Raw genomic sequence first — 22987 nt, 5'->3', positions numbered from 1 at the left:
AGCGCAGCCAATGGGATTTGGGGACATGCTCAGTTTAGGGACACAGAGCACTGTTCCTATTTTAAAGTCAAGCGCATTGGCAATAAGCAAACTTTCTTGACTTTGTATTGGAATGTGTGTTTGGTCAAAAGGGTTTTCCTTTGACCTAAATATGCTTTCACTCAGACTGGGTAAAATAAAAAGGTAATTTTCGAAGCAAGACACTTGAATTTAAATTTGAATATGCCGTTAGAAAAAACATTTCCCTTCTTTTTTAATGGTATTTTAGCACCATGATTATTGCTACCAAAAAATAAATTGGGATCACTGGAACTTAGCAACTTGTGCCTCTGGTGTACATGGATCTGTGACCTCTTGTAACCTTTGAACTTTGGATTTTAGCAATTAAGTGACATCATTCTTCTTCTCAGACCAGTTAATTTACAGCCAGTTCTGACCTGTACTACTTAAAACCAGCCTATACTGGTTTTAAGTAGTACATTCACCTGCACATGTGAGACAGGTTGCATAATATTTTAATGGCTGTTCAGTGCAGATGCCAAGCAGGTGTTTGCAGTACTCTGTGTTAGCTTCACCTGCAAAGGAAAGCCTGGTGTTTTGGTAAAGACCAGGAGAACCTTTTCATACATACATCCACTGAAATCCAGTCAGTCCAGACTAAACTGCTGTTATGAATAACTGAAAGACATGTATTTTACAATCCAAGGTGAAAAGCCCACAGCAAAAAAACGAAACATTGGCCTCACTTCCTAATTAGCAGGCCTCACCTGACAGACCCGAATGGAAATTGGTCTCTCCCACTCTCGTGTAATTCCCCCAAACTGACACCAGGTGGTGCAGGAGGCTAAAACGTGGCTGGACCATAATCATCTACCACCAGGGCCAGAATAATAAAGCCAAAATTAGGCCAATAAATTAAGACGTAGGATCGCTCCAACACCTGGTTTGTTCAAGAACATGGTATCAGCCTTTGAAGCAGTTCTCCTCTGCACCACCAACTTGTCTTTTATTGTCTCTACTGATGTCGCAAAGATAAAGAAACCAGGTGAGATGGTACAGGTGTAGTAAATAAAGAGGTCAGATGACGTAGAAAGCCTAAGATCAGGTTAATAGTGGGAGGCACCAATGAGAGACACAACAGGGCAACAACCCTGGATTTTGAGAATACACAGAAGTTGGAAAAGAGCGAATTTACAAACCAAATTAACTGGCTGGTGTGACGTATAAATGATCTGAAATAAAGCAGGTAAGTCCTGATGTGGACACACGAGGGCGCTGCATGAGCGCTGAGCTGCATGGTGGGTGAAAAGAAGCAGCAAGCCAAAAATGACGACCGAAAACAAATCCTCCCTCCAGCCGATCGTGCTCAAGCCTGAACGGATCCAAGGTTGTTAGCACTCTGCAGTCTCAGTCAGAATAAATTTTATGCTATTCAAACAAACATCTTGAAATGCAAATATTATTACATGGGCAGACGTGTACGTTGATTTATTTAGCCTACGTTGTAGCTACACATTATCAATTCATACGGCTGCATTTTTATGAAACAATTCTGATGGTACTGCGCGTTGCTAAAGGGTAAAAATGCTCTGGGATTTGAACTGACAATTTAGGAGAATAATTTCAATACCACTTTTACGTGGGGGAGGGGGGGGACACTTTGTCCCGTGTCACATCCCGAGGGGGGCCCAGACTACGGGGTGTAACTATTTTTAATTTGTTACAAAATATATTGGTGGGGGGCCTCCGTACATATTTCGTCCCGTATCCGAGAATTTGTTGCTGCGGCCCTGCCTGCTGAAGTACACGCCATAATGATTACGTGAATACGTCTAAATAATTTACAAATTTGGAAGAATAAGAATCTTAATAAATACACGTTTAGGGGGGAACGATAGACAATCCGACCAAAGTGCTTAATCGTGACAATTTGAACAAATTTTTGTACTTATTTTGTCTCACGTGATTCCCATCTTATCGTTAATAATTATTTAACATTTTCTTAATTGGTGGTGTACTGTGAGGCTATACCATAAGTCGTTCTGTGTGCCATTCTGTGTATCACGCAATGCCATGCAGTTGCGTGTTCTATCTGTCAATTTATCTTAGTCTTCATCTGAGAACTAAACTCGACGAACCGGCCCTGGAACCAACGTCAAAAGATCCCACCCGTTGAGGTTGCATTACCGTGGTTTATGTGGCTGCATGCTTGGCATTGTGGTTTTATCTTCATCGGCGGCTCTGTTCCAGGAAGTCCCTTTTCAGCCTCCGCGGTGTCCTCGCGGGTCTTGGACGTAAGCGTTGGGGCGAAGGTGTCGCGCTTCATTTGGAATATCTGTACCACATACACGTGCAGTCAACTTGCAGTGTACAGTAGAAGCTATCAGTCTACAGTACAGTGAACTAAACTGCAAGAGGCAGTGCATGTGGGCCAAGTGTTGCACGTGGCGATTCAAGGTCGCCTCTGTCTGAAATAGGCCTACTCAATGTAAGTGATGCGAGGTCTGTCAGGCAGGAAGCGCCGGTGGTTAAATAATAATTCACTGCTAATACTTTCTGGCCAATGTTTGTATGTATTTGTAAAGCTTTTTGTATGAACCTGGGAAAAATGGTTCAATTGCACTAATGGATTTCTAAATAAACAAATTTGACAGATTTATGTGGGGATGGTAAAAAATAGTAACGGTTCACTTGAATCGACTGAATGAAGTTACTTTAACTTTAAGGAAAACCCATTAACAAGTTTAATGAACGGCTGGGTTGCTTGAAATATTTTTGTGAAGCTCACGTCAACCCTTTCAGGCGGTAGCTGTCGCCCACCGGGTTCATTCCTTGGATCTACATCGCAGAACTACAATTATCTCATCGCCAACCAATCAGCGGGAGCTCGGCGTCTGATGATGTAATGTTTACCAACAAGGTCCGCAGGCCTGCAAAATGTTGTGCCAAAATTCGGAGCTGCATGGCGCAGACTCTGTACCGGCATGCCATCTGCTAAGATCGTGACAATGATGAGAGCCAAACCCATATATTTTGTCTAGGACCTAGTAGTAGGTCCAAGCTTGTTTTAAAAGTAAAATTAGACATATCAGAGATTGCCATAGCGTTGGCCCCGAGGGCCATTGAGTATGCTAGTTTTTCTTTTCACCTTTAACCAGTTGAGGGTAAGTGAACTGCGCACGCAACTGATTTTGAGCATCAACGGAGTGCGAAGTAAAACAACGAAAATCAGCATACCCAGTGACTCTAAACAAAGTTGGTTAACTCTGGCATGTATTCCTGTACACAAATACTGCTCTAAATACTTATAACCTCCATCTAAATAACGTCTGTTTAATGACATCGTCTGCATAGCTATGATAACGTACTATCCACAGCAAATTTTTGGGATGCACTTCAATAAATGTATAACGTTGTAAATATTGTTGTATCTCCAAATCCACCTTAAGGCGAGTCACAGTCCTCCTTAAATTACAAGAAGCACCAAAGCGCTTCCTCATTAGTTGACGTTTCTGGTGGGCGTCCCAGAGGGAGGTATTATGTTAATGAGGGGGTGGCTATGTGCAATGAGTAGGTGACGTCAGCTCCCGTCTCGCTGAGAGTGAAACAAACATGGCGACAGACTGGAGTGGACAGGGGTATATTCTAACTTTAATCATTTTTATCTGGAGCGCAGTTGCTGGGCGAGCTGAGGCGGCGGGAGTGGAGGTCGGCAACAGCCGGATCATCGGCATGAGACTGGAAAAAAGCGACAAGGAAGCGACGACGACTGATGACGGGGTCATCCAGGTAACTGAGGAGAGCAAGATCCTGCTCAGGTTTTACGGGCTGCAGCTCAACTCAAACACCTCTTCACAGATCAGGTTCACGGAGCACGGTGACGAGGATAAGAATAATGACAATTTTAACAGGACTTGCGCCGACTTCACGAAAGACTTCGCAATCGGCCGTTACATGAACGTCAGCAACCAGGGCACTACGGGATTGCTGAGTGTAAACATTAAACCGCTCCGCAAGAGCGAGCCGCATAAGGAGTATGGCTTGTGCGTCAGGCAAAGCCCGGAAGACAAGTGGTACCTGCTGGGTGAGAGCGACGGCAAGCTGAGGGTGGTGGAGGAGAAGACGTCCCTGTTGCCGATGTGGCTGCAGATCATCCTCATCGCGTTTCTCTTGGTGCTGTCAGGCATGTTCAGCGGTCTCAATCTGGGTCTGATGGCCCTTGACCCGATGGAGCTCCGCATCGTTCAGAGTTGTGGCACCGAGAAGGAGAAGAAGTACGCCCGCAAAATTGAGCCCATTCGCAGGAAAGGAAACTACCTGCTGTGTTCCCTTTTGCTCGGCAACGTGCTGGTGAATACCACGCTCACGATCCTGTTGGACGACCTCATCGGTTCCGGCCTCGGCGCAGTGGTCGCCTCCACTATTGGCATCGTTATCTTTGGGGAGATCGTACCCCAGGCACTGTGTTCCCGCCACGGTTTGGCGGTGGGGGCCAACACCATCCTTGTGACCAAGTTTTTCATGCTGGTCACCTTTCCACTATCGTACCCAATCAGCAGGCTCCTGGACTGTGTGTTAGGCCAGGAGATCGGCACCGTGTACAACCGGGAGAAGCTCGTGGAGATGCTGAAAGTGACAGAACCGTACAACGACTTGGTTAAAGAAGAACTCAACATGATCCAGGGGGCTCTGGAGCTCCGTACCAAGACCGTGGAGGACGTCATGACAACTCTGAACGACTGCTTCATGATCCACAGCGATGCGGTGCTCGACTTCAACACCATGTCCGAGATTATGGAGAGCGGCTACACGCGCATCCCCGTCTTCGAGGACGAACGTTCCAACATCGTGGATGTTCTCTTTGTGAAGGACCTGGCGTTCGTGGACCCGGACGACTGCACGACCCTAAAAACGATCACCAAGTTCTACAACCACCCGGTGCATTTTGTATTTCACGACACCAAGTTGGATTCCATGTTGGAAGAGTTTAAAAAAGGTTGGTACTTCGGTAGGAGAGTGACATGGGAATAAGTTGCACCACAGACACAAAAAGTTAGGCCGTTTGTGAACAGTGTCAGTTTTTCAACATTTTATTTCTAATCGAGACTAGAAGTAAATAATTGTAACGGTCCCGACTTTACAATCACGTATATGTCACTGATATTAATTTGATTTATTCACAGACGTATACCCAAATGATCAACCATGAGATAATCTCATCCAGGCTAACTTCATCTATCACACTTTTCTTTTGAATTGTCAGTAAACACTGGGATGTGATCACAATGATTACATTTACTTTAAACGGCTGGTCGACTACTGATACAGTACAGGAAACAACAGGAAAGACTGGAAAACGGTCACAGCGACGGTGATGCTTTGAGAAGGCATTGAATGTAGAAAAGCGGTGACTGCAATCAGAGGCTAATTACGGTAGTTGTGTCACAGAACAAACACGAAAGTTCACAGAGTCGCGGTGGAAAAACACTGTAACAGCAAACACAAAAAAAACCGAACGAAGAGTAAACTTCAGGCAATTGAACCAAAAATAGGGTACTGCTAACAGGGCGACAGGAAATGATGTAGTCAACAGTATCATCTCAGTTCGTAGATAGAACGATGAGTAAGTGGGGACAGATAGGCACTGTTGACATTGTTTTTGGGGGAAAGTGGTTCAATGAATAGGTTTCAGTCTGTGGGACAGAATAGAATAGTGGGATTCTGCCTATTAGAGTTGGGTGGCTGTTTATTGATCAGATGAGTTAATCAAGCAGAATCTTTAATTTAAGAAAAAGCTTTAATATGTAGTGGCATGGGGAGGGCTCTTTAAAACAGGCTGTGGGACAAACGGCCGTGGGCTTTCAGACAGTTGGGTGTTGATGGTGGTTGAATACCTAGCATGTGTGCCGAGCATTGTGAACCAATGAATCGATAGACCAGTCCAACTGCACCGGAATATAAAAAAATTGGCACCTTGCCAACGCCTAGTTGTTTGTTACCATAGTGATGATTAATATGGAATGGTGGTTTATAGCCCCTTTATCTCGAGAGGATGATAGTGATCCATGCGTTGTTCTCCATATAAACAGTAGTATGTCTGTAGCTACTGCCTGTAGGGCTTGTTTTGAAACGGGGCTATAGCGTTAGAAACGTCAGTGACGTTTGTGCTTCCACGTACGCCGTGCATCGAGCCAGTGCTTGAAACTGGATAGACCTGGCGGTGATGCTTGAAACTGGATAGACCTGGCGGTTCATCTTTCATTATGCGGTTTGTTGAATGTCTGTTTAATGGTTTATATGGTTGTCATGGGTGTGCTGGGTGGATCCTTCTTATCTGTTTGCACGTGTTTGGACGCAGTAGCGGAAAGCTCGTTCTGTAATCATCTGCTATAGCGCCGTAAAGACACGCCTCCATGTTCCCTACACATTTATTGCCGCGCGCATACAAACAGACACGCACGCATCAACAGCCTCGGCAACGCATCCTTACGCGAGAGACCGAGAAGGAGCTGTCGTGTCCTTGCCACGGTACGAGGTGGAGTTGGTCCCATCTTCAGCCCTTTCTCTCCGGAAATACAGTGGTCTTTATTGCTGGTCCTGGAAGCCCACGGATCGCGCTAGTTGTTGTCCCTCAGAGCTTCATCAATAGAATCAGTTTATTACGCAATTTGTCTGCCTCATCTGGTGTCTTGGTCCGAGCTGCTTGTGGGATTTCTGGTGCTAACCAAACTGCAGAGCCTGCTTCTCTTCAGGGCCAGGATGGAAGACCAGTGCTCTAGCAACTACTCATATGGGGGGGGGGGGGGCAAGGGGGGGCTGTTCTCTACTGCCCGTACAGCACTTTTCTGAATACCACTTCCTCCTTGTAATAATTTGAAGTCATCAGCTGTGTGTCGCGGAGCAGTGTGCTGAGGCTGGTGTTGTGGCTGGCGCGGGGGGTTGGGGGTGGAGGATGTGGGTGCGGCTCGTGACCTTGACTGTGTGAAAGGTGAATCCCCGGGAGGTCGTTGCACACCTGTCTGCCCGCTGTAGCTCCCAGTGGCCACACTCGTCCAGTCCACCTGCGCATTTGAATACAGGGCGTGGCCCGGGAAAGGTGTTCTCTCTCTCTCTCTCTGGGGGTGCTGGACTGTAGAGTTGGGGAGCCCACCTCAGCCCTGTTCACGAGAGTTCAGGTTGATTTTCTGCAGCGTTTGCTGTCAACAGTCTTCCCGCTAAGTGGACCCATTCCTGGATTGGGTGCAGTTGAAAAATTGCCTGTTTAAAATCACAGACCCCTGTGGTTGACCAGTATCCCCTGGTGGTGGGGGTGGGGGGGGTTGTCATTTTCAGCTGACTCCCAGGGCACATATGGTCATGTGTTACCTGTATTGATCTGTATCAACAGTTTATATAGGTTCCCATTCACATTTTTTATATTGGTGTGAAAACATGCTGCCTTGTGATCATTTGAATCCCATATCTTTCACACACAGCAAAGAGTAGAGTCACTGAAAACAAAATTTTGAACGCAGAATTAGAGGCGACGATGACCCAAATCTGTACTACACACAGTGAAGATACAGGCAATCTTAACAGCCCTGACCCTCTCATTCAGGCTGAGAAGTCTGTGCACTGTGTTGCTGTAGGTCATTTCAAAGGGAGTAGCATTTGAATGAAGGCAAATCCAGTTTGGATGAGCCCTGCATACAATGAAGCCTTTTATCTGAACCAGTATTTCACACGAGCATGATAAAAGTTGGCTTGCTTTGAATTTTTATTATTTTTTTGGTCACAACATTCATGAAGTCTCATGATGCAGTCACACAGATGCACAGACACAGTCACACAGACAGACAGACACAGTCACAGTCACACTGTGCTGCAGGTCCCACACACACACAGCTGCTCTGTGTCAGTACCAGTGCAGTCGCAGATGGAGATGGCTCCATGGTGCGTATTGACTTCCTGATGCCTGGGTCGGCCATGTCCCCGAGCGCTAACACACATGACCCCCCGCCCCCCGAACACTCTCCCCCGCCCCTCACCACTCCCTGCACCCTGCCTGGGTTGTCACGTGGCCACGTGGCGCTGGCTGCCCGTGATGTCACACGCATTCTGTCACTCTTCGTTAAGATTCCCTTTTTCAACCTTGTCCCAAGGGGGTGGGCGGGGGGGGGGGGAGAAGTCTATTTAATAAATGAGACATTAGTAAGCTGCAGCAGTCTGCCAGCGAAGTTCATTTGGCTCCTGGTGCTGTTCTCTCTCTCTCTCTCTCTCTCTCTCCGCCCCGCCCCCCCCCCCCCCCGGGCGGCTCCTGTGCCAGATCTCTCATAGCAGGGGTGATGAAAGAACACGGTGTCCGGCGCGGCTGCCAGGCGCTCAGGTGGGTGCTGGCGTTGTGGGCGTGGTGCTGATCGGTCGCGCCGATAGGCGCTGGGCTCGTGAGCGTCAGGATTGCTGAAGTGTGATTGGCCGGACTGTCGGCTGCGCCGGTGCGGTGTTTGCGAGCGGCTCACGCACCGGCTGCCCTCTCTATGCGGAGAGTGAGGGAGCTCCGGGGTTCCGTGGCCTGTTCCGATTGGCCGTGGCACGCCAGCTGTCAGTGACTTGCGTAAGGGGCGGCTTCCCATCTTTCATGTGGGGGGTGTGCGTGCGTGTGTGTGTGTCTGTCTGTCTGTGTGTGTGTGTGTGTGTCTGTCTGTCTGTCTGTCTGTGTGTGTGCGTGTGTGTGTGTGTCTGTGTGTGTGCGTGTGTGTGTGTGTCTGTCTGTCTGTCTGTGTGTGTGCGTGTGTGTGTGCGTGCTGGCAGTTGGATGAGACTGCTGTGAGGACAGACGGCTGAATACATGTCTGTCGTTTGCTTGCCCTTGGCAGTTTTTGAGCAGTGCTCCGCCTGTGTGCTGGTTTTTGAGCAGTGCTCCGCCTGTGTGCTGGTTTTTGAGCAGTGCTCCGCCTGTGTGCTGGTTTTTGAGCAGTGCTCCGCCTGTGTGCTGGTTTTTGAGCAGTGCTCCGCCTGTGTGCTGGTTTTTGAGCAGTGCTCCGCCTGTGTGCTGGTTTTTGAGCAGTGCTCCGCCTGTGTGCTGGTTTTTGAGCAGTTCTGTGTGCTGGTTTTTGAGCAGTGCTCCGCCTGTGTGCTGGTTTTTGAGCAGGTCTCCGCCTGTGTGCTGGTTTTTTCAGCGTTCTCTCATTGCTCAGTCTTTGACCTTTGACCCCACCTGAACCCAGCCTTCCTTTGTGCTGTCAGTGGACTGGGCCCCTACTGAGTCTGCAGTCCTGCACAGGAGAACGAGCACGCTAACACACACATACGCACACACACTCACACACACACACACACACCCGGCTTGCCAGGGAAACGGACTCTCTCCTCTGTCGTGTTTTTCAGTCCATCTTCTCTTCCTCTTTCTCTCTTCCTGCCTTCCGCTCCCATGTGTGGGGGCCTGCTGACTGCGCAGCTACACTCTGTTCCTCTCTTCCTCTCCGTTCCTCTCTTCCTCAGCAGCGACGGTGCGGGACGGGGCCTCACTGTGCCGTCCGGTCGGTATCTTTCGCTCTCAGTGACGGTCTCTGTCGGTGTGATCCGGACCTGGAAACTGACTTTTTCATCCACTGGCCTCCGTGCCTCCCAAAACTCACCAGCTATGCCTGACAGCCCGATGTTTAGAATAGAACAGGACCTCCAAGAGACGGCCCGGGTTGTTACCTCCCAAGTGGCTGGTTGAATAGTCGCACTCACCAGCCACAGATGAAATTTCCCCGCGTTTGGCCGGGGGCCGGTGGCCGGTGTTAGTTTTCCCACCCAGGTAATTAATCGCCACACGGTGCATCCGATCGCCGGGTCTAGATTTTCATGAATGGCGTCGGTTGCTCTGTTGGAGCTGCTGGAGGGCTGGTGTTTATTAGTCTGGGAGTTCTCGGCAGAAGCCCGTTTCTCGTGAGCTGCTGTGTGTGGGACGGAGAGCAGCCGCCGGTCAGCAGGCCTGTGGCCAAACTCCGCTGCGACTGCCTGCCGTTTTTTTTTTCTGTGTGTTTTTTTTTTCGTTTTTCGTTGTTGTTGTTGTCTCTACATTTTCCAAAACAGCGCATTTCGGAATGTTGAGTGCGTGTGGGACGCTCTGTGTGATTCGTTCACAAGGACTGGGACTGTGGCTTCAGTTCACAAGGACTGGGACTGTGGCTTCAGTTCACAAGGACTGGGACTGTGTGTTTAGTTCACAAGGACTGGGACTGTGCGTTTCGTTCACAGGGACTGTGTCTGTGTGTGACGTGCAGTCATGAACAGGGGCGGACTGAAAAGAATCCGCATTTAAGGGTGAACACTTAGGGTAAGTTGCTAATGTGAACATGAGATTGCGGCTTTGTGGTCGCCGTTGGCGAAAGACCGTGATTGGTTGTTGACACCGAGCACCGATTGGTGGTGAGCCGTGTGATGTGACGGTGGAGTGTTTAGGCAAAGGCGATCTTGGGGATAGTGTGGGTGGGGGGTTGTTGGTGGGGGTGGGGGGTGGGGGGGGGGGGGGGGGTCTTGTCCTTCAATCAATCCCTTGACCGAAATGTGACGTGCTTGGTGAGGAATGTTGTGTAGGGGTGGGAACGCTGTGACGGACGCTGGAATGCCATTAGTCAGCGCTTGCGTTCCCATTTCCTGTTCCCCCCGGCCCGAGTCAATGCATCTCCTTTTTGGGCTCTTCTGCCCGGGTCCGCTGCCTGCATGACATCACTGAGAAATTAGCAGATTTTTTCAGGGGATGTGAGTCTCTGGCCGCATAACTTAAATCTGAGTAAAGGGCTATTTAGACCGCTGCAGAGGGCAGGGAAACAGCATGATGACTAAGCAGGGCCATTCTGCTCAGATACTGAGCTTCTGTGTACGTAGTTTTCCTGTGTGTGTGTGTGTGTGTGTGTGTGTGTGTGTGTGGGTGGGTGTGGTTGTGTCTCTGTGCACTGTGTGTGTGTGTCTGTCTGCAAATTGTACGTGATTTGCGTAAGGAAACGGCCACGAACAAATACAAGGAAGGAAAAAAACGAGGAATGCCGATGACATGCTCTTGGAAACGTTCTCACACGCAGTTTACGCGCAGATGTGAGCGTACGCGCGTTCCGTGAATGAGGCCCGTTGTGCGTATTTGTGCGGCCGCTCGGCCTGTCTTCTGTGTGTTTTCGGTCAAACCCGTCACCTGTTTACCCACAACAGCGGAGGTCAGCGGGGAAGAGACGCTCGGCTCTTTTAATAATTTCCTCCGCCTCAGCCAGCGCGGCTTCAGTTATTGCTTCCTGTTATTGATTGTTGGTCTTTCCCTTGGTCGGCGGTGGAGTAAAGATGGTAAGATAATAAACAGGATCGCACGCTCCCTGCCCTGGTGTGGGTAGCGCTCACTCCTTCTTCCTATAGGGCTAGGGAATGTCTGCCAGGTCTGCTGCATTGGCTGATGTGGAATTTTTTTTACGTAAAATTTGTGAAATAATGCAAGTACATATTAGCATGTGCACAGGCTTTGGACATGAATTAAGATCGGCTGACGGCAGCAGCGGTGGCTCCTTCTGTTAGCCTGTTGCTGCGTGTGTGTGTGTGTGTGTGCGTGTGTATGCGTGTGTGTGTGTGCGCTAGCACAGGGAAGTGAAATCCAGGGTATGCCTGATGACAATGGAGGCAACCTCTGATCTTATGACTGGGCTGAGATGACCTTGTGACTGTAGGTCATCCATGCCTGAGGGGGACCAGGAGTGTTAATGCAGCAGCGTGGCCTGGTTTGGAATGGAATGGAATAGAATAGAATAGAATAGAATAGAATAGAATAGCTTAATTTTTTCCAGAGAGTGCGCCATTGAATTACCTTAAGAAATAAAATTACATTTAATGACTCATAAATTCATGAACTATTATTGCAAATTAGTAATTAATTAACAGGAGTCTTGGGCAGAAATAAGCATATTAATCCTGGGTAATATGTTATGGTCAGTAAGACCCAGGCACTAAAGCTTTGTCAAAGTGTCGTCAGTAGTTTGTGTTGGAAATAATACACTAAATAATTCAGCTTCACCTCGCCCCCACCCTCGCCCCCTCCCCCACAGCGCAAGATCCTCATTTCGTCGACTCCGTCTTTCTGTTGTGGTCCCTAAAACAGGAACTGCAGAAAGCCCGATGGTCTGAATCTCCCACTCTGTCCTAACGCTGTTGGCCAATCGCACGTGCCGTTTGGCTGGCTGCTGCACTTCTTTTTCTTTTTTTTTCTTTTTTTTTTTTTGTTGTTTGTTATGCAAGCAGCGGAGAAAATGTAGGCTGCTTTTAAAGATTTTTCCAAGGTCGTGTTTCAAGATGGTCCAAGGTCACATGAAGTACTTGCACCCCGTGTTTAATCACAGGCGGCCTTCATTGGTGGGTCAGTGGAAAGCTGGGGTTGGGGCTGGGGTTGGGGTTGGGTTGGGGTAGTGCAGGGTGGGATTTTTGGTTGGTAGCGTTAGTCAGCAGTCATTGAACCAATGATTTGGTGACACTGAAGGGAAAAGAGGTTGTGCTTGCACAGGTTGGTAGTCACCACATTGGAGGTGTCAGAAGGGTCCATTGATGGCCTGCATATCTGATGTTTGAAAACAGGGGCCCTTTAGTCAAAGCTAAAACGACAGTGGGCCAAGGACTGAGCCCTGTGGTACACCAGTTGGGTTAGCGGGTAGCATTGGAACAGGGCTGAGAGACTAGGCAGCACTTCCAGGCAGGTGTAATTCATGATGTAATTCAGCAAGAGCCCTAGCCCTGTTCTGTTGTGCCGCCATGGAGACCTACGTAGACAGACTCTTCCATTTTTAACATCCCACTGTCTTTCTCGCCTCGGATCAGCCAGAGTGCACCACTTAACATCATCAAGTTCAGATTTCTAATTCAAGTGAGCTTAATTGGCATGACCACCCATCAGCATTGTATTGCCAAAGCGATTGTTTACATAAAACAACAGTAACACCAACAACTAAATGAACAATAATAAGGTAAACAACAGGGTGATTGTACCCTCAGTAATGGGGGTGGGGTGGGGTGGGGGCTTTGTATAAACAAGTGCTGATGTTGGCTGACTGCCGCTGATGTACTTCGAGAACACTCATGTGAGTTGAATGTGTTTGTCTAGGCCTCGCCCCTAAGTTCAAGTCAAGTCCCAAGTCTGTTGCTTTTCATTCATTGTTTTCTGTGCCATAAAAACTGATGGATCGTGGTCATATGGCTCCGGCATTCAGACACGCCTCTGTTTGTGCTCAGCCGGGAGATAAGGGGGATGAAGTACAGTCCCGATCGATGTAAAGGCACTCAAATTCTAATCCTCTCCCGGAGTATCGGATTGACAGGGCGATTCTGTCTGGCTGAAGTGCTGACGACAGCTGACGAGCTCTATTTGAGATCTAATAACGGTCTCTCAAAAAAACATTCTGCTGCATAACAACCCCCCCTCCCCCCCCCCGCCCCATTTTCCCTTTCCCCAAGGCCAGTCTCTTACTGGTAAGCATGCAAATGTTTGTGTCCAGAAGGATCCCGCCAGTTGTCGAATCCTTGCGTGACATGCGTTTGGCTGTTTTTTTATATGCTAATCGACAGTTGAAAGACCCATTCCCGCCATGGTGGCAGTATCGGGGGTGTGTACGGGGGGGGCGGGGTTATACTCCACAGCCGCCATCTCTCTCTCTCTCTCTCTCTCTCTCTCTCTCTCTCTCTCTCTCTCTCTCTCTCTCTCTCTCTCTCTCTCTCTCTCTCTCTCTCTCTCTCTCTCTCTCTCTCTCTCTCTCTCTCTCTCTCTCTCTCTCTCTCTCTCTCTCTCTCTCTCTCTCTCTCTCTCTCTCTCTCTCTCTCTCTCTCTCTCTCTCTCTCTCTCTCTCTCTCTCTCTCTCTCTCTCTCTCTCTCTCTCTCTCTCGTTTTACCCCGCGGGCCTATTCTGAGCGCCCGTAACAATGCCCGCATGCCGCTAAGAGAGGATTCTGTTTCCCCTTCTATATTTAGGAAGTTCAGCGGTGCCCCCTCCCCCCCCACCCCCCCCCCCGACCACCGCTGTGTAAACATCAATAGGCGAGCGCTGCAGTGAAGGACGGGGGGGACGGGGGGCCTGGCTGCTCGTCTGAGCGCGTGTCCTTGGGCGGATAGAGCCGCGTCTGTCACCGTTACCGTGGGCGGAGTCTCCCCCCGGCAGCCAGCGGCTAACGCGCGCGCGTCTCATTCCAGCGGCTAACGCGCGCGCGTCTCATTCCAGCGGCTAACGCGCGCGCGTCTCATTCCAGCGGCTAACGCGCGCGCGTCTCATTGGAGCAGCTAACGCGCGCGTCTCATTCCAGCGGCTAACGCGCGCGCGTCTCATTCCAGCGGCTAACGCGCGCGCGTCTCATTCCAGCGGCTAACGCGCGCGCGTCTCATTCCAGCGGCTAACGCGCGCGCGTCTCATTGGAGCAGCTAACGCGCGCGTCTCATTCCAGCGGCTAACGCGCGCGCGTCTCATTCCAGCGGCTAACGCGCGCGCGTCTCATTCCAGCGGCTAACGCGCGCGCGTCTCATTCCAGCGGCTAACGCGCGCGCGTCTCATTCCAGCGGCTGTGTTACAGATCGCTGTGCGGCGCCGATTATTCACAGCTGTTGCCCCCGGTAACCAGCCGCTGGGGGACGTCGAGCGAGGCTCGGAGCGGATCGAGGCGTCGCGGTGATGGTGGGGGGTGGGGGTGGGGGTGGGGGGCGTTAGCGCGGTGCGACTGCCCGGCACGTGCATCCGGGGACCCCTGCTGACGTCTGTGTCCGTGTCGCGCAGGTAAATCCCACCTGGCCATCGTGCAGAAGGTGAACAACGAGGGCGAGGGCGACCCGTTCTACGAGGTGCTGGGCCTGGTCACGCTGGAGGACGTCATCGAGGAGATCATCAAGTCCGAGATCCTGGACGAGTCCGACCTCTACAGTGAGTCGCCACGCCAACGCGCCCGACGTACACGTGCCGTTCGGCCCGCCCCCTCTGGCCTGTGATTGGTCACATCATCAGAGGCAGAAGTAGCGGTTTGAAGTAGCAGTTGGCTATTGTTCTCTGATTATTTTATGATTGAACGATCAGTTAAATAAACAAGTGAAGCTGTGGACGCGTCTGGAGGGGGGAGAAGATGGCGGTTAGACCGCGGATTTTGCGCCTTACCTGGAAAGCGTTCCAGGTGGGAAGGTGCCTGACTGTAGGTGAAGTGCTGAGTCAGCGTACCCATAAACACGCTGTCACACGCTCGATGTCAGCCGTGTTTTATTGCTGTACCTGAGTGTCTCCCTGATCACCTGACTCCTGTGCATGTGCGTGTGTGTGTGTGTGTGTGTGTGTGTGTGCGTGTGTGTGTGTGTGCGCGTGTGCGAGTGCGTGTCTCTCCAGCTGACAACCGCAACAGGAAGAAAGTGGCCCCGAACAAGAACAAGCGCGACTTCTCCGCCTTCAAACACGAGAGCGAATCGAAAGTCAAGATCTCGCCCCAGCTGCTGCTGGCCGCTCACCGCTTCCTGGCGACAGGTGGGAGAGTGACGCGCTGCGTCCTGCTGCAACCCCCCCCCCCCCCACCCAGAGCACCACAACCTGCCAAAATACTGCACAGCCCACGGCCCTGCATCACCTGTTTCCCTACCTTTAATTGTGCGTTACGTTACTGTAACATCTTATTGCATGACATCACATCCTGTTCCGGTGCATCTTTGCCCCCTTGCATTACATCACAGCCCACTGCATCACCTCTCAACTCCCTGCATTACATCTCATCTTATTGGATGACAGCACATCCTGCTCCATGACATCATTTCCCCTTTCATTACACCACAGCCCAATGTAGTACATCACATGCCACATGCCATCTTGGTTTCCTGCAGTGAACGTGGACTTATGTAGCATAATTAATAAGTTTGTCATGTGTGGCATGTAAAATTTGGAGAAACGAAAGTTTCAAACAAAGACAAAGACAAAAAAATGGAGAAAAATGTTTAAAACTGAGCTGCAGTGATGGACGTTAGTTCTGATGTCAGAAGCGTAATCATGTAATTATGTAAAAGATGTAACGATAGCGCAGGGCAGGAAATGGGTGTCCTGTCTGCAAGCACAGAGGATGAAAGTGGCCTGTGGCGTGGGATTGGCTGGTTCCCAGAGTCCCTGGGCGCGGGATTGGCTGGTTCCCAGAGTCCCCGAGCGGATGGCTGCACCTGCATGCGTACGCATGCTTCCCCTGTCTGTCGCATGCACGCATGCACGCCTGGGGTGCAGGTGGCCTGATGCCGCCAGCCTGAATAAAGCCTATTTTTAGGCGTCCTCTCCTCCGCATATTTGGTTTCTTGGGAAAACATTCCTGAGTGCTGAGTGTGGAGCAGTGAGCAGAGCGGGGCCCTGATACAGGGAGGGCGGGGCCGGCTATCAGTCAGTGCGGGGCGGGGGGAGGGGGGGGGGGGGAGTGCCACAGGTCAGCGCTGCCTGGGCGAGCACGTAGGTCCACCGGGGGGGGGTAGTGAGGGTTACTGATAGGGATGGGATCACAGTACTGTGTGGGAATCGAGCCTGTGGCTGTATGTGGGTGGTGGGGTGGGGAGGGGAGGGTTTGTATATGGCCATTCGCCACACTGTCTACCTGCCGCCGTGTGTCAGCTTGAGTCTGTTCAAGCTGCCGTTTATGTAAACGAGTGACTGATGGTCCCTGTCTACCAACCCCCCACCCTGTACCCCCTCTGCCCCCCTATCTACCAACCCCCCTATCTCCCAACCCCCTCCACCTTGTCTCCTGACCCCCCTGCCTTGCCCCCCCCACCCCATTCCCCCCCCCCCCCCCTTAGAGGTGAGCCTGTTCAGCCCGTCTCTGATCTCTGAGAAGGTTCTGCTGCGGATCCTGAGGCACCCCGACGTCATCCTGGAGATCAAGTTCAACGAGAGCGACAAGCGCTCGCCGCTGCACTACGTGTACCAGCGCGGGAAACCCGTCGACTACTTCGTCCTCATACTGCAGGTGAGCCCCTCGGCCCGTCAGCGCCGCTTCCTGTGCCTGCGCGTGTCACTTCCTGTACCTGCGCGTGTCACTTCCTGTACCTGCGCGTGTCACTTCCTGTATCTGCGCGTGTCACTTCCTGTACCTGCGCGTGTCACTTCCTGTACCTGCGCATGTCACTTCCTGAGCCTGTGCATGTCACTTCCTGTACCTGCGCGTGTCACTTCCTGTACCTGCTCGTGTCACTTCCTGGGCTTGTGCGTGTCACTTCTTGAACCTGTGCGTGTCAGTTCCTGTACCTGTGCGTGCCACTTCCTGTGCCTGTGCGTGCCACTTCCTGTCCGGCGGGGTTAGGGTCTCGCCTGGCTCTAACGCCAGTGTTTGAGCATGCCCAGTTCGCTCTGATGTAGACCACACTGAGCACGCTCACTTTCAGGAGCTTTGGCTAGCCGGCTGTTCAGTGTGCTGCAGTGGGGAATGCTGAAAGCTTGTATTGACTGGAGTGCGTTTGAATGCGAGAGAGAGAGAGAGGGAGAGTACACCCCCAGCCCCATTCCATTAAGACTGAAAGGCCTGTTTAAAAGCCATCAGCATGTTCTGCCTGACCTGGGCTGCAGTATAGCTGGGTGTGATGTGGCTTAGCGGTAGAACAACAGATTAATTAGCATTGGCGGTTCTCAGGATTACAGTTTTTGTGTTTACACACTGAAGGACGCTGCGCCTGTAGTTACCTGGCTTAGATTAGATAGTCAGTCGGCTGAAGAGGGGCTGTTTTAATACCTGCGTCTAAGAAAAGCAGCCGCGTCAATTTAGCAAAACGATTCCAAAGACTCCCGGTGTCAGAAGTCAGGGAGGGGGTAAGGAGGGTTTATGGACCGCAGGGGTGGGGGGGGGGAGGGTGGGGGGTTATCCGGGCGGGTTCAGGACAGTTAGCCATGTGATCGGGGGTTAACCCCGCTGACCTTAGCTCGCCGCGCCACGGGGGATTTAGCGATCATCGCCGGTCTCATCCGCCTTCGCCGTGTTCTAATGCGCGTGACCTCTCGTGACCACGCCCCCCGCCCGTGCCTTTGCCGGGTCACCCGAGACCTCACCGCTTTCCCGCCGCGGGGCTTTGTTCCGTCCAAGCACAGCCCGTCTGCCTGACTGAGCCGGCCTATGAGGTGGTTTGGCCAGCGGAGCGGAGGCTCATGGGAAACGTAGTTCATGTGGCAGTAGCAGGCGCTGGGCGGTGAGCGGGTAGCACCGGCGGGTGGCGTTTGGCTTCTCACCGGAGCCCCCCGTCAGCGGACAGGGGAGGGGGGGGGGGGGAGCGTGGTGTCACCTGAGGCTGTGCTTAAGAGCCCCCCCCCCAGCTGGGCCCAGCACGCCTGCCCTTCACTAATTGATCCCGCTTATATAAGAGGGGCAGACGCCACACCGCCACTGAGCTGTGAGCTTCCTCCCTGGAGAAAGCCCACAGCTAATACTGATACACACACACTCATATACACACACACTAACATACACACGCACACATACACACACTAACACTCACACACACACACATACACTAACACACACACGCATACACACGCACACACACATATACATGCATACACACATACACACAGCCCATCACTTTGGCCTGTCCTAAGGCCCTGTCCCACCCCATCTGCAGATTCACATGCAGTGTAGTGCTCACTCTGCTCTGTGCTGCTCACTCTGCTCAGGCTGCTCAGGCTGCTCTGCTGCTCTGTGCTCAGGCTGCTCAGTGAGTTTCCCAGCGTCTCTGTGTCAGGGATGGGATGTGAGAGCGCGGCGTTGTGTCTGTTTAATGTCCCCCCATGTCTGCTCTGTAATTCTGCTCCCCCCTAAACAGTAATTAGACAGTCGCAGGCCCAGGCTCATTAAACGTGATCTCAGCCCCCCCCCCTCCCCCCCACCTATTCTCCTCTCCCACGTTCAGTTACCCCCCCCCCCCGGCTCATCTCACGGCGGTCCGCTTGGTGGGAGGCAGGATGTGGGTAACGGCACATCTGCTCCTCCCACTGGGAGCCGGGCATGGGGTGGGGGGGGGGTCGCGGTTGGTGGGAGGGGGGGGTCCTGGCAGGGGCTCTGTGGGGGGTGAGAATGCCATGGCGAGGTGTGGGGGGGCTGGTAGGGGGCCGGAGGGGGGGGGAACACAGCGGGGGGGTGGCATGGCGAGGGATGGGTGGGAGCGGGGGGGCACAGCGTGGTGTTGGGGTGGCAAGTGGGGCGGGGGCTCCTTCCAAGCTGCTTTGTCTCTGGAGAAAGTTTAAATTTCCTCGTGTTGCATCAGTCCCACTTCTACGTTGATGACTCCTCCCGAAATTCGTCCCAAAAGTTTAATTTGTAACTCGATAAGCTTATTCATAATAGCGCGTTGTGTTCGACTGCCAAGATAGGGCTTTGCTCCAGGAAGCCAGTGTGTGTGTGTTTCTTTACATGCTTTATCTCGGGGATGAATGTTAAGACAAAAAGAGAGTTGTTATACTTGTGCGAGGGACGGAGAGTTGGAATGTGATGTTTTTGCTGTTGCCTGTGTGTGGTATCTTGTGTGGTTATGTGTGTGTGTGTGTGGGGGGCGGGGGGTTGTGTGTGGGGTTGTGTGTGCGTGCGTGTGTGTGTTTGTGAGGTATTGTGTGGGTGTGTGTGTGTGCGTGTGTGTGTGTGTGGTTGTGTGTGCGTGTTTGTGTGTGTGGGGCGAGGGGGGTTGTGTATGTGCATGTGTGCGTGTGTGTGTGTTTGGTTTTATGTGTGTATGTGTGTGTGTGTGTGTGTGTGTGGGTGTGTGTTTGGTTTTATGTGTGTGTGTGTGTGTTTGTGTGTTTTGTTTTATATGTGTGTGTGTGTTTGGTTTTATGTGTGTATGTGCGTGTATGTGTGTGTGTGTGTGTGCGTGTGCGTGTGTTTGGTTTTATATGTCCGTGTGTGTGTGTGTGTGTGTTTGGTTTTATGTGTGTGTGTGTGTTTGGTTTTATGTGTGTATGTGTGTGTGTGTGTGTGTGTGTGGGTGTGTGTTTGGTTTTATGTGTGTGTTTGTGTGTTTTGTTTTATATGTGTGTGTGTGTGTTTGGTTTTATGTGTGTGTGTGCGTGTGTGTGTGTGTGCGTGTTTGGTTTTATGTGTGTGTGTGTGTGTGTGTGTGTGTGTGTGTGTGTGTGTGTGTGTATGTGTGTGTGTGTGTGTGTGTGTGTGTGTGTGTGTGTGTGTGTGTGTGTGTGTGTGTGTCCGTGTGTGTGTGTGTGTGTGAGTGTGTGTTTGGTTTTATGTGTGTGTGTGTGTGTGTGTGTGTTTGGGTTTATGTGTGTGTGTGTGTGTGTGTGTGTGTGTGTGTGTGTGTGTGTGTGGGAGGATTAGAGGGAGTTTGGGGGGGTTAGGGTTTATCCTGATAATGCATCGTCTGCCCCAGTCTGTCTTTCTCCGGTTATGGCAACACGCCCCCCTGGCCTGTAATTGGCGGTATTGTGAGCCGGTGTTTATTTGTCTGTCTTACGTATTCCGACGGAGAAATGCGGGATAATGACCCGGCGCTCGGAGGAGGCATGTGCATTAGCCGTAATCGCCCGCGCCCAAACACTGTCATCATTAGACAAATATTTGTGCTTCCGTTGGGCCGGTCGGGAGGGGGGTTGGGGGGGTTGGGGGGGTGGCGGGGGGGGGGGGGGGGGGTGTGGAATGCGTCGTCGTTCTGGACAGAGTGGCCCGACAGTGAGGCTCGACCGCGCTGCTCAGCGGAGCGAGCCGGGCCCTTGCCAAAATCCCAAAAGCACAGCCCCCACGGGGAGGGGGGGGGGGGGGGGGAGGGGTCGAGGGGCGGGGCAGGGAGCGGACCACAGCCAGGTCTCCGAATGCATGGGTCCCCCAGGGGGTGGGAGTTCGAGGGACAGGCGGGGGGGGGGGGGTGCGTTCGCCACGCCAGTTCTTTGTGCTGTCTGTCAGGTTCTCTGGTCTGTTGAGTACATGCGTGGGCAGTGGCTGCTGTACACACACACACACACACATACACACAATGGGTACAGTCACAAATACACAAGCAGTGCATTGTGCGCACACACACACACACACACACAAACGCACACAGAACACTCCCAGTGGAGACAGAGTCACAGACACTTAGAGAAGTACTGTGAGTGTCTGTGCTTCTCTGTCTACTGTGAATGTCTGTGACTCTGTGTGTGCTGTGAGTGTCTGTATCTCTGTGTGTGCTGTGAGTGTCTGTGACTGTGAGTGTCTGTGACTCTGTGTGTGCTGTGAGTGTCTGTGTCTCTGTGTGTGCTGTGAGTGTCTGTGACTGTGAGTGTCTGTGACTGTGTGTACTGTGGAAGCTCAGCAGGTACAGTGGGGCTGCAGGTACTTTCTCCTGTGAGTCGTAGTGAGTTATTAAGGAGCAGGAAATAGATGTAAGGTCCAATGGGACTGAAGCCCCCCCCCCCCAGTCACGCAGCTCACCTACCGGACCTGAAACGAGTGCGCTGCATTGTGGGTAACGGGGACGTTGGGGGCGGCCATACTGCCCTGTTCTCCTGGACGTGGGACGTGCGTCAGGGATGTGCGTCAGAACTTTCCACTGTGTCCTCGTGCACATCTGCAGCGTCGACATACGTCCCATTACTGACTGGATAATAAATAACAGCTATGCGTATTTTAATGGCATATTCACAAAATATGTTACAAATAGTATATGAGAAATGTTTTTCCTGTACACACTGTGTTCAAATCAAATCTGCTCCCCCAGGAGAAATAGGTGAGGGGCCCTGTTGTACCGCATGTGCCTGCTCTGGCCACGAGAGCTTCCGACCTTCACCTGCCCGGTCTTCAGGTGTGTCGGGGGTGGAGTAGGCGTGGCCGCGGTTCGGGGCCCTGTCATTGGGTTCAGCGGAGGGGACGCACGCGCCTCCTTAACGTCCGCGGAAACGCGTGATCTCTCCCCGTCGATGATTGTTAGAATTGTGAACTTTGACCTCCGTCCACGGCGAGCGAATCGTCAGGCGGCCACGGAACTCCGGAATGTTTTCAAACACAACTTTATGGCTTTTGTCCTCTGGACCTCGGTTTTACTCGTATCATAGCAACACTGTGGAGTGGGGTGGGGGGGTGTGGGGTGGGGGGGGTCACCTTCAATGGATAGCACATAATTGTACATATCAGTGTTCAAAAGCATATGTATGTATATATATATTAATTTAGCTGCAGCTGAAACTCCTTTAAGAGATGGACGCTGGGACGCTCGCGGTTGTGAGTGTGAGTCTCTCAGTGGATGGCGGTGGAGAGGTGAAAGTGAGCGATACACTGCAGTGAACCCGTTATGACCGGTGGTCGATGTTCACGCGCGCGTGTGTGTGTGTGTTTGCGGCCTAGTTTTTTACCCGCCCGTAGCACCAGAAACACGCACGCGGAGTCCCCTGCAGCCGGGGGCGTGCCGTGTTGACACTGTTGGCAATCTAAATAGGTGACTGATGTGCAGAATAAAAGAAGAACAGGTTTGACCAGAGTAACTCCTCTCTTTCCCAATTCCCTTCTCTCTATTCTCTCTCTCTCTCTCTCCCCTGACCTCTCTCGGTTGTTGTCTGCCCTCTCTTTTCTCCTTTCCTCTTTCCGTTTCCCTCACCCCCTCCTCTTTATCGGGTGTGTAGCGCTCAAGGTTAAAGAGATCTGTGGTGAAGTGTGGGCTTGGTGGGGGCAGTCCTGCTTGGTCCGGTTACTCTGTTTGGTTTGGGTTGGATACCAGGTCAAAATACTGGGTGAAAGAAGGTGTGTGTGTGTGTATGTGTGTGCATGTGTGTGTGTGTGTGTCAGAGAGAGAGTGTGAGTGTGAGTGTGTGTGTGTGTGTATGTGTGTGTGTGTTTGTGTGAGAGTGTGAGAGAGTGAGAGAGAGTGTGAGTGTGTGTGTGTGCATGTATGTGTGTGTGTGTGTGTGTGTGTGTGAGAGAGAGTGTGTGTTTGTGTACACCGCTGAGATTCCCGGAGTTCCTGACTAGAGCTGGGATTAACTGTCCTGTGTTGTTGCTGCAGCTCACACATTCCTGACCAACAGAACGAAAAGAACCCCCG

The 22987-nt window shown here is 51.6% G+C and overlaps 1 protein-coding gene across 2 annotated transcripts in view; it reads left to right on the top strand.

Annotated features, from left to right (window-relative positions):
• The first annotated feature begins 3574 nt into the window (after positions 1 to 3574).
• LOC118206809 (metal transporter CNNM4) overlaps positions 3575 to 22987 on the top strand; it is a 27149-nt gene continuing 7736 nt past the window's right edge. The window contains exons 1-4 of one of the 2 annotated variants that reach the window (XM_035379893.1): positions 3575 to 4996; positions 14754 to 14897; positions 15348 to 15482; positions 16781 to 16950. In XM_035379893.1, coding sequence (XP_035235784.1) covers positions 3613 to 4996; positions 14754 to 14897; positions 15348 to 15482; positions 16781 to 16950 — 1833 coding nt within the window. In that variant the 5' untranslated portion in view covers positions 3575 to 3612. The remainder of the gene's footprint in view (positions 4997 to 14753; positions 14898 to 15347; positions 15483 to 16780; positions 16951 to 22987) is intronic. The other variant, XM_035379892.1, reaches the window with a different exon arrangement.

Source organism: Anguilla anguilla, chromosome 10 (genome assembly GCF_013347855.1).
Source record: "Anguilla anguilla isolate fAngAng1 chromosome 10, fAngAng1.pri, whole genome shotgun sequence".
NCBI lineage: Eukaryota > Metazoa > Chordata > Actinopteri > Anguilliformes > Anguillidae > Anguilla > Anguilla anguilla.
Note: the sequence above shows the minus strand (reverse complement) of the source record. Positions and strands in the feature narration are given on the sequence as shown.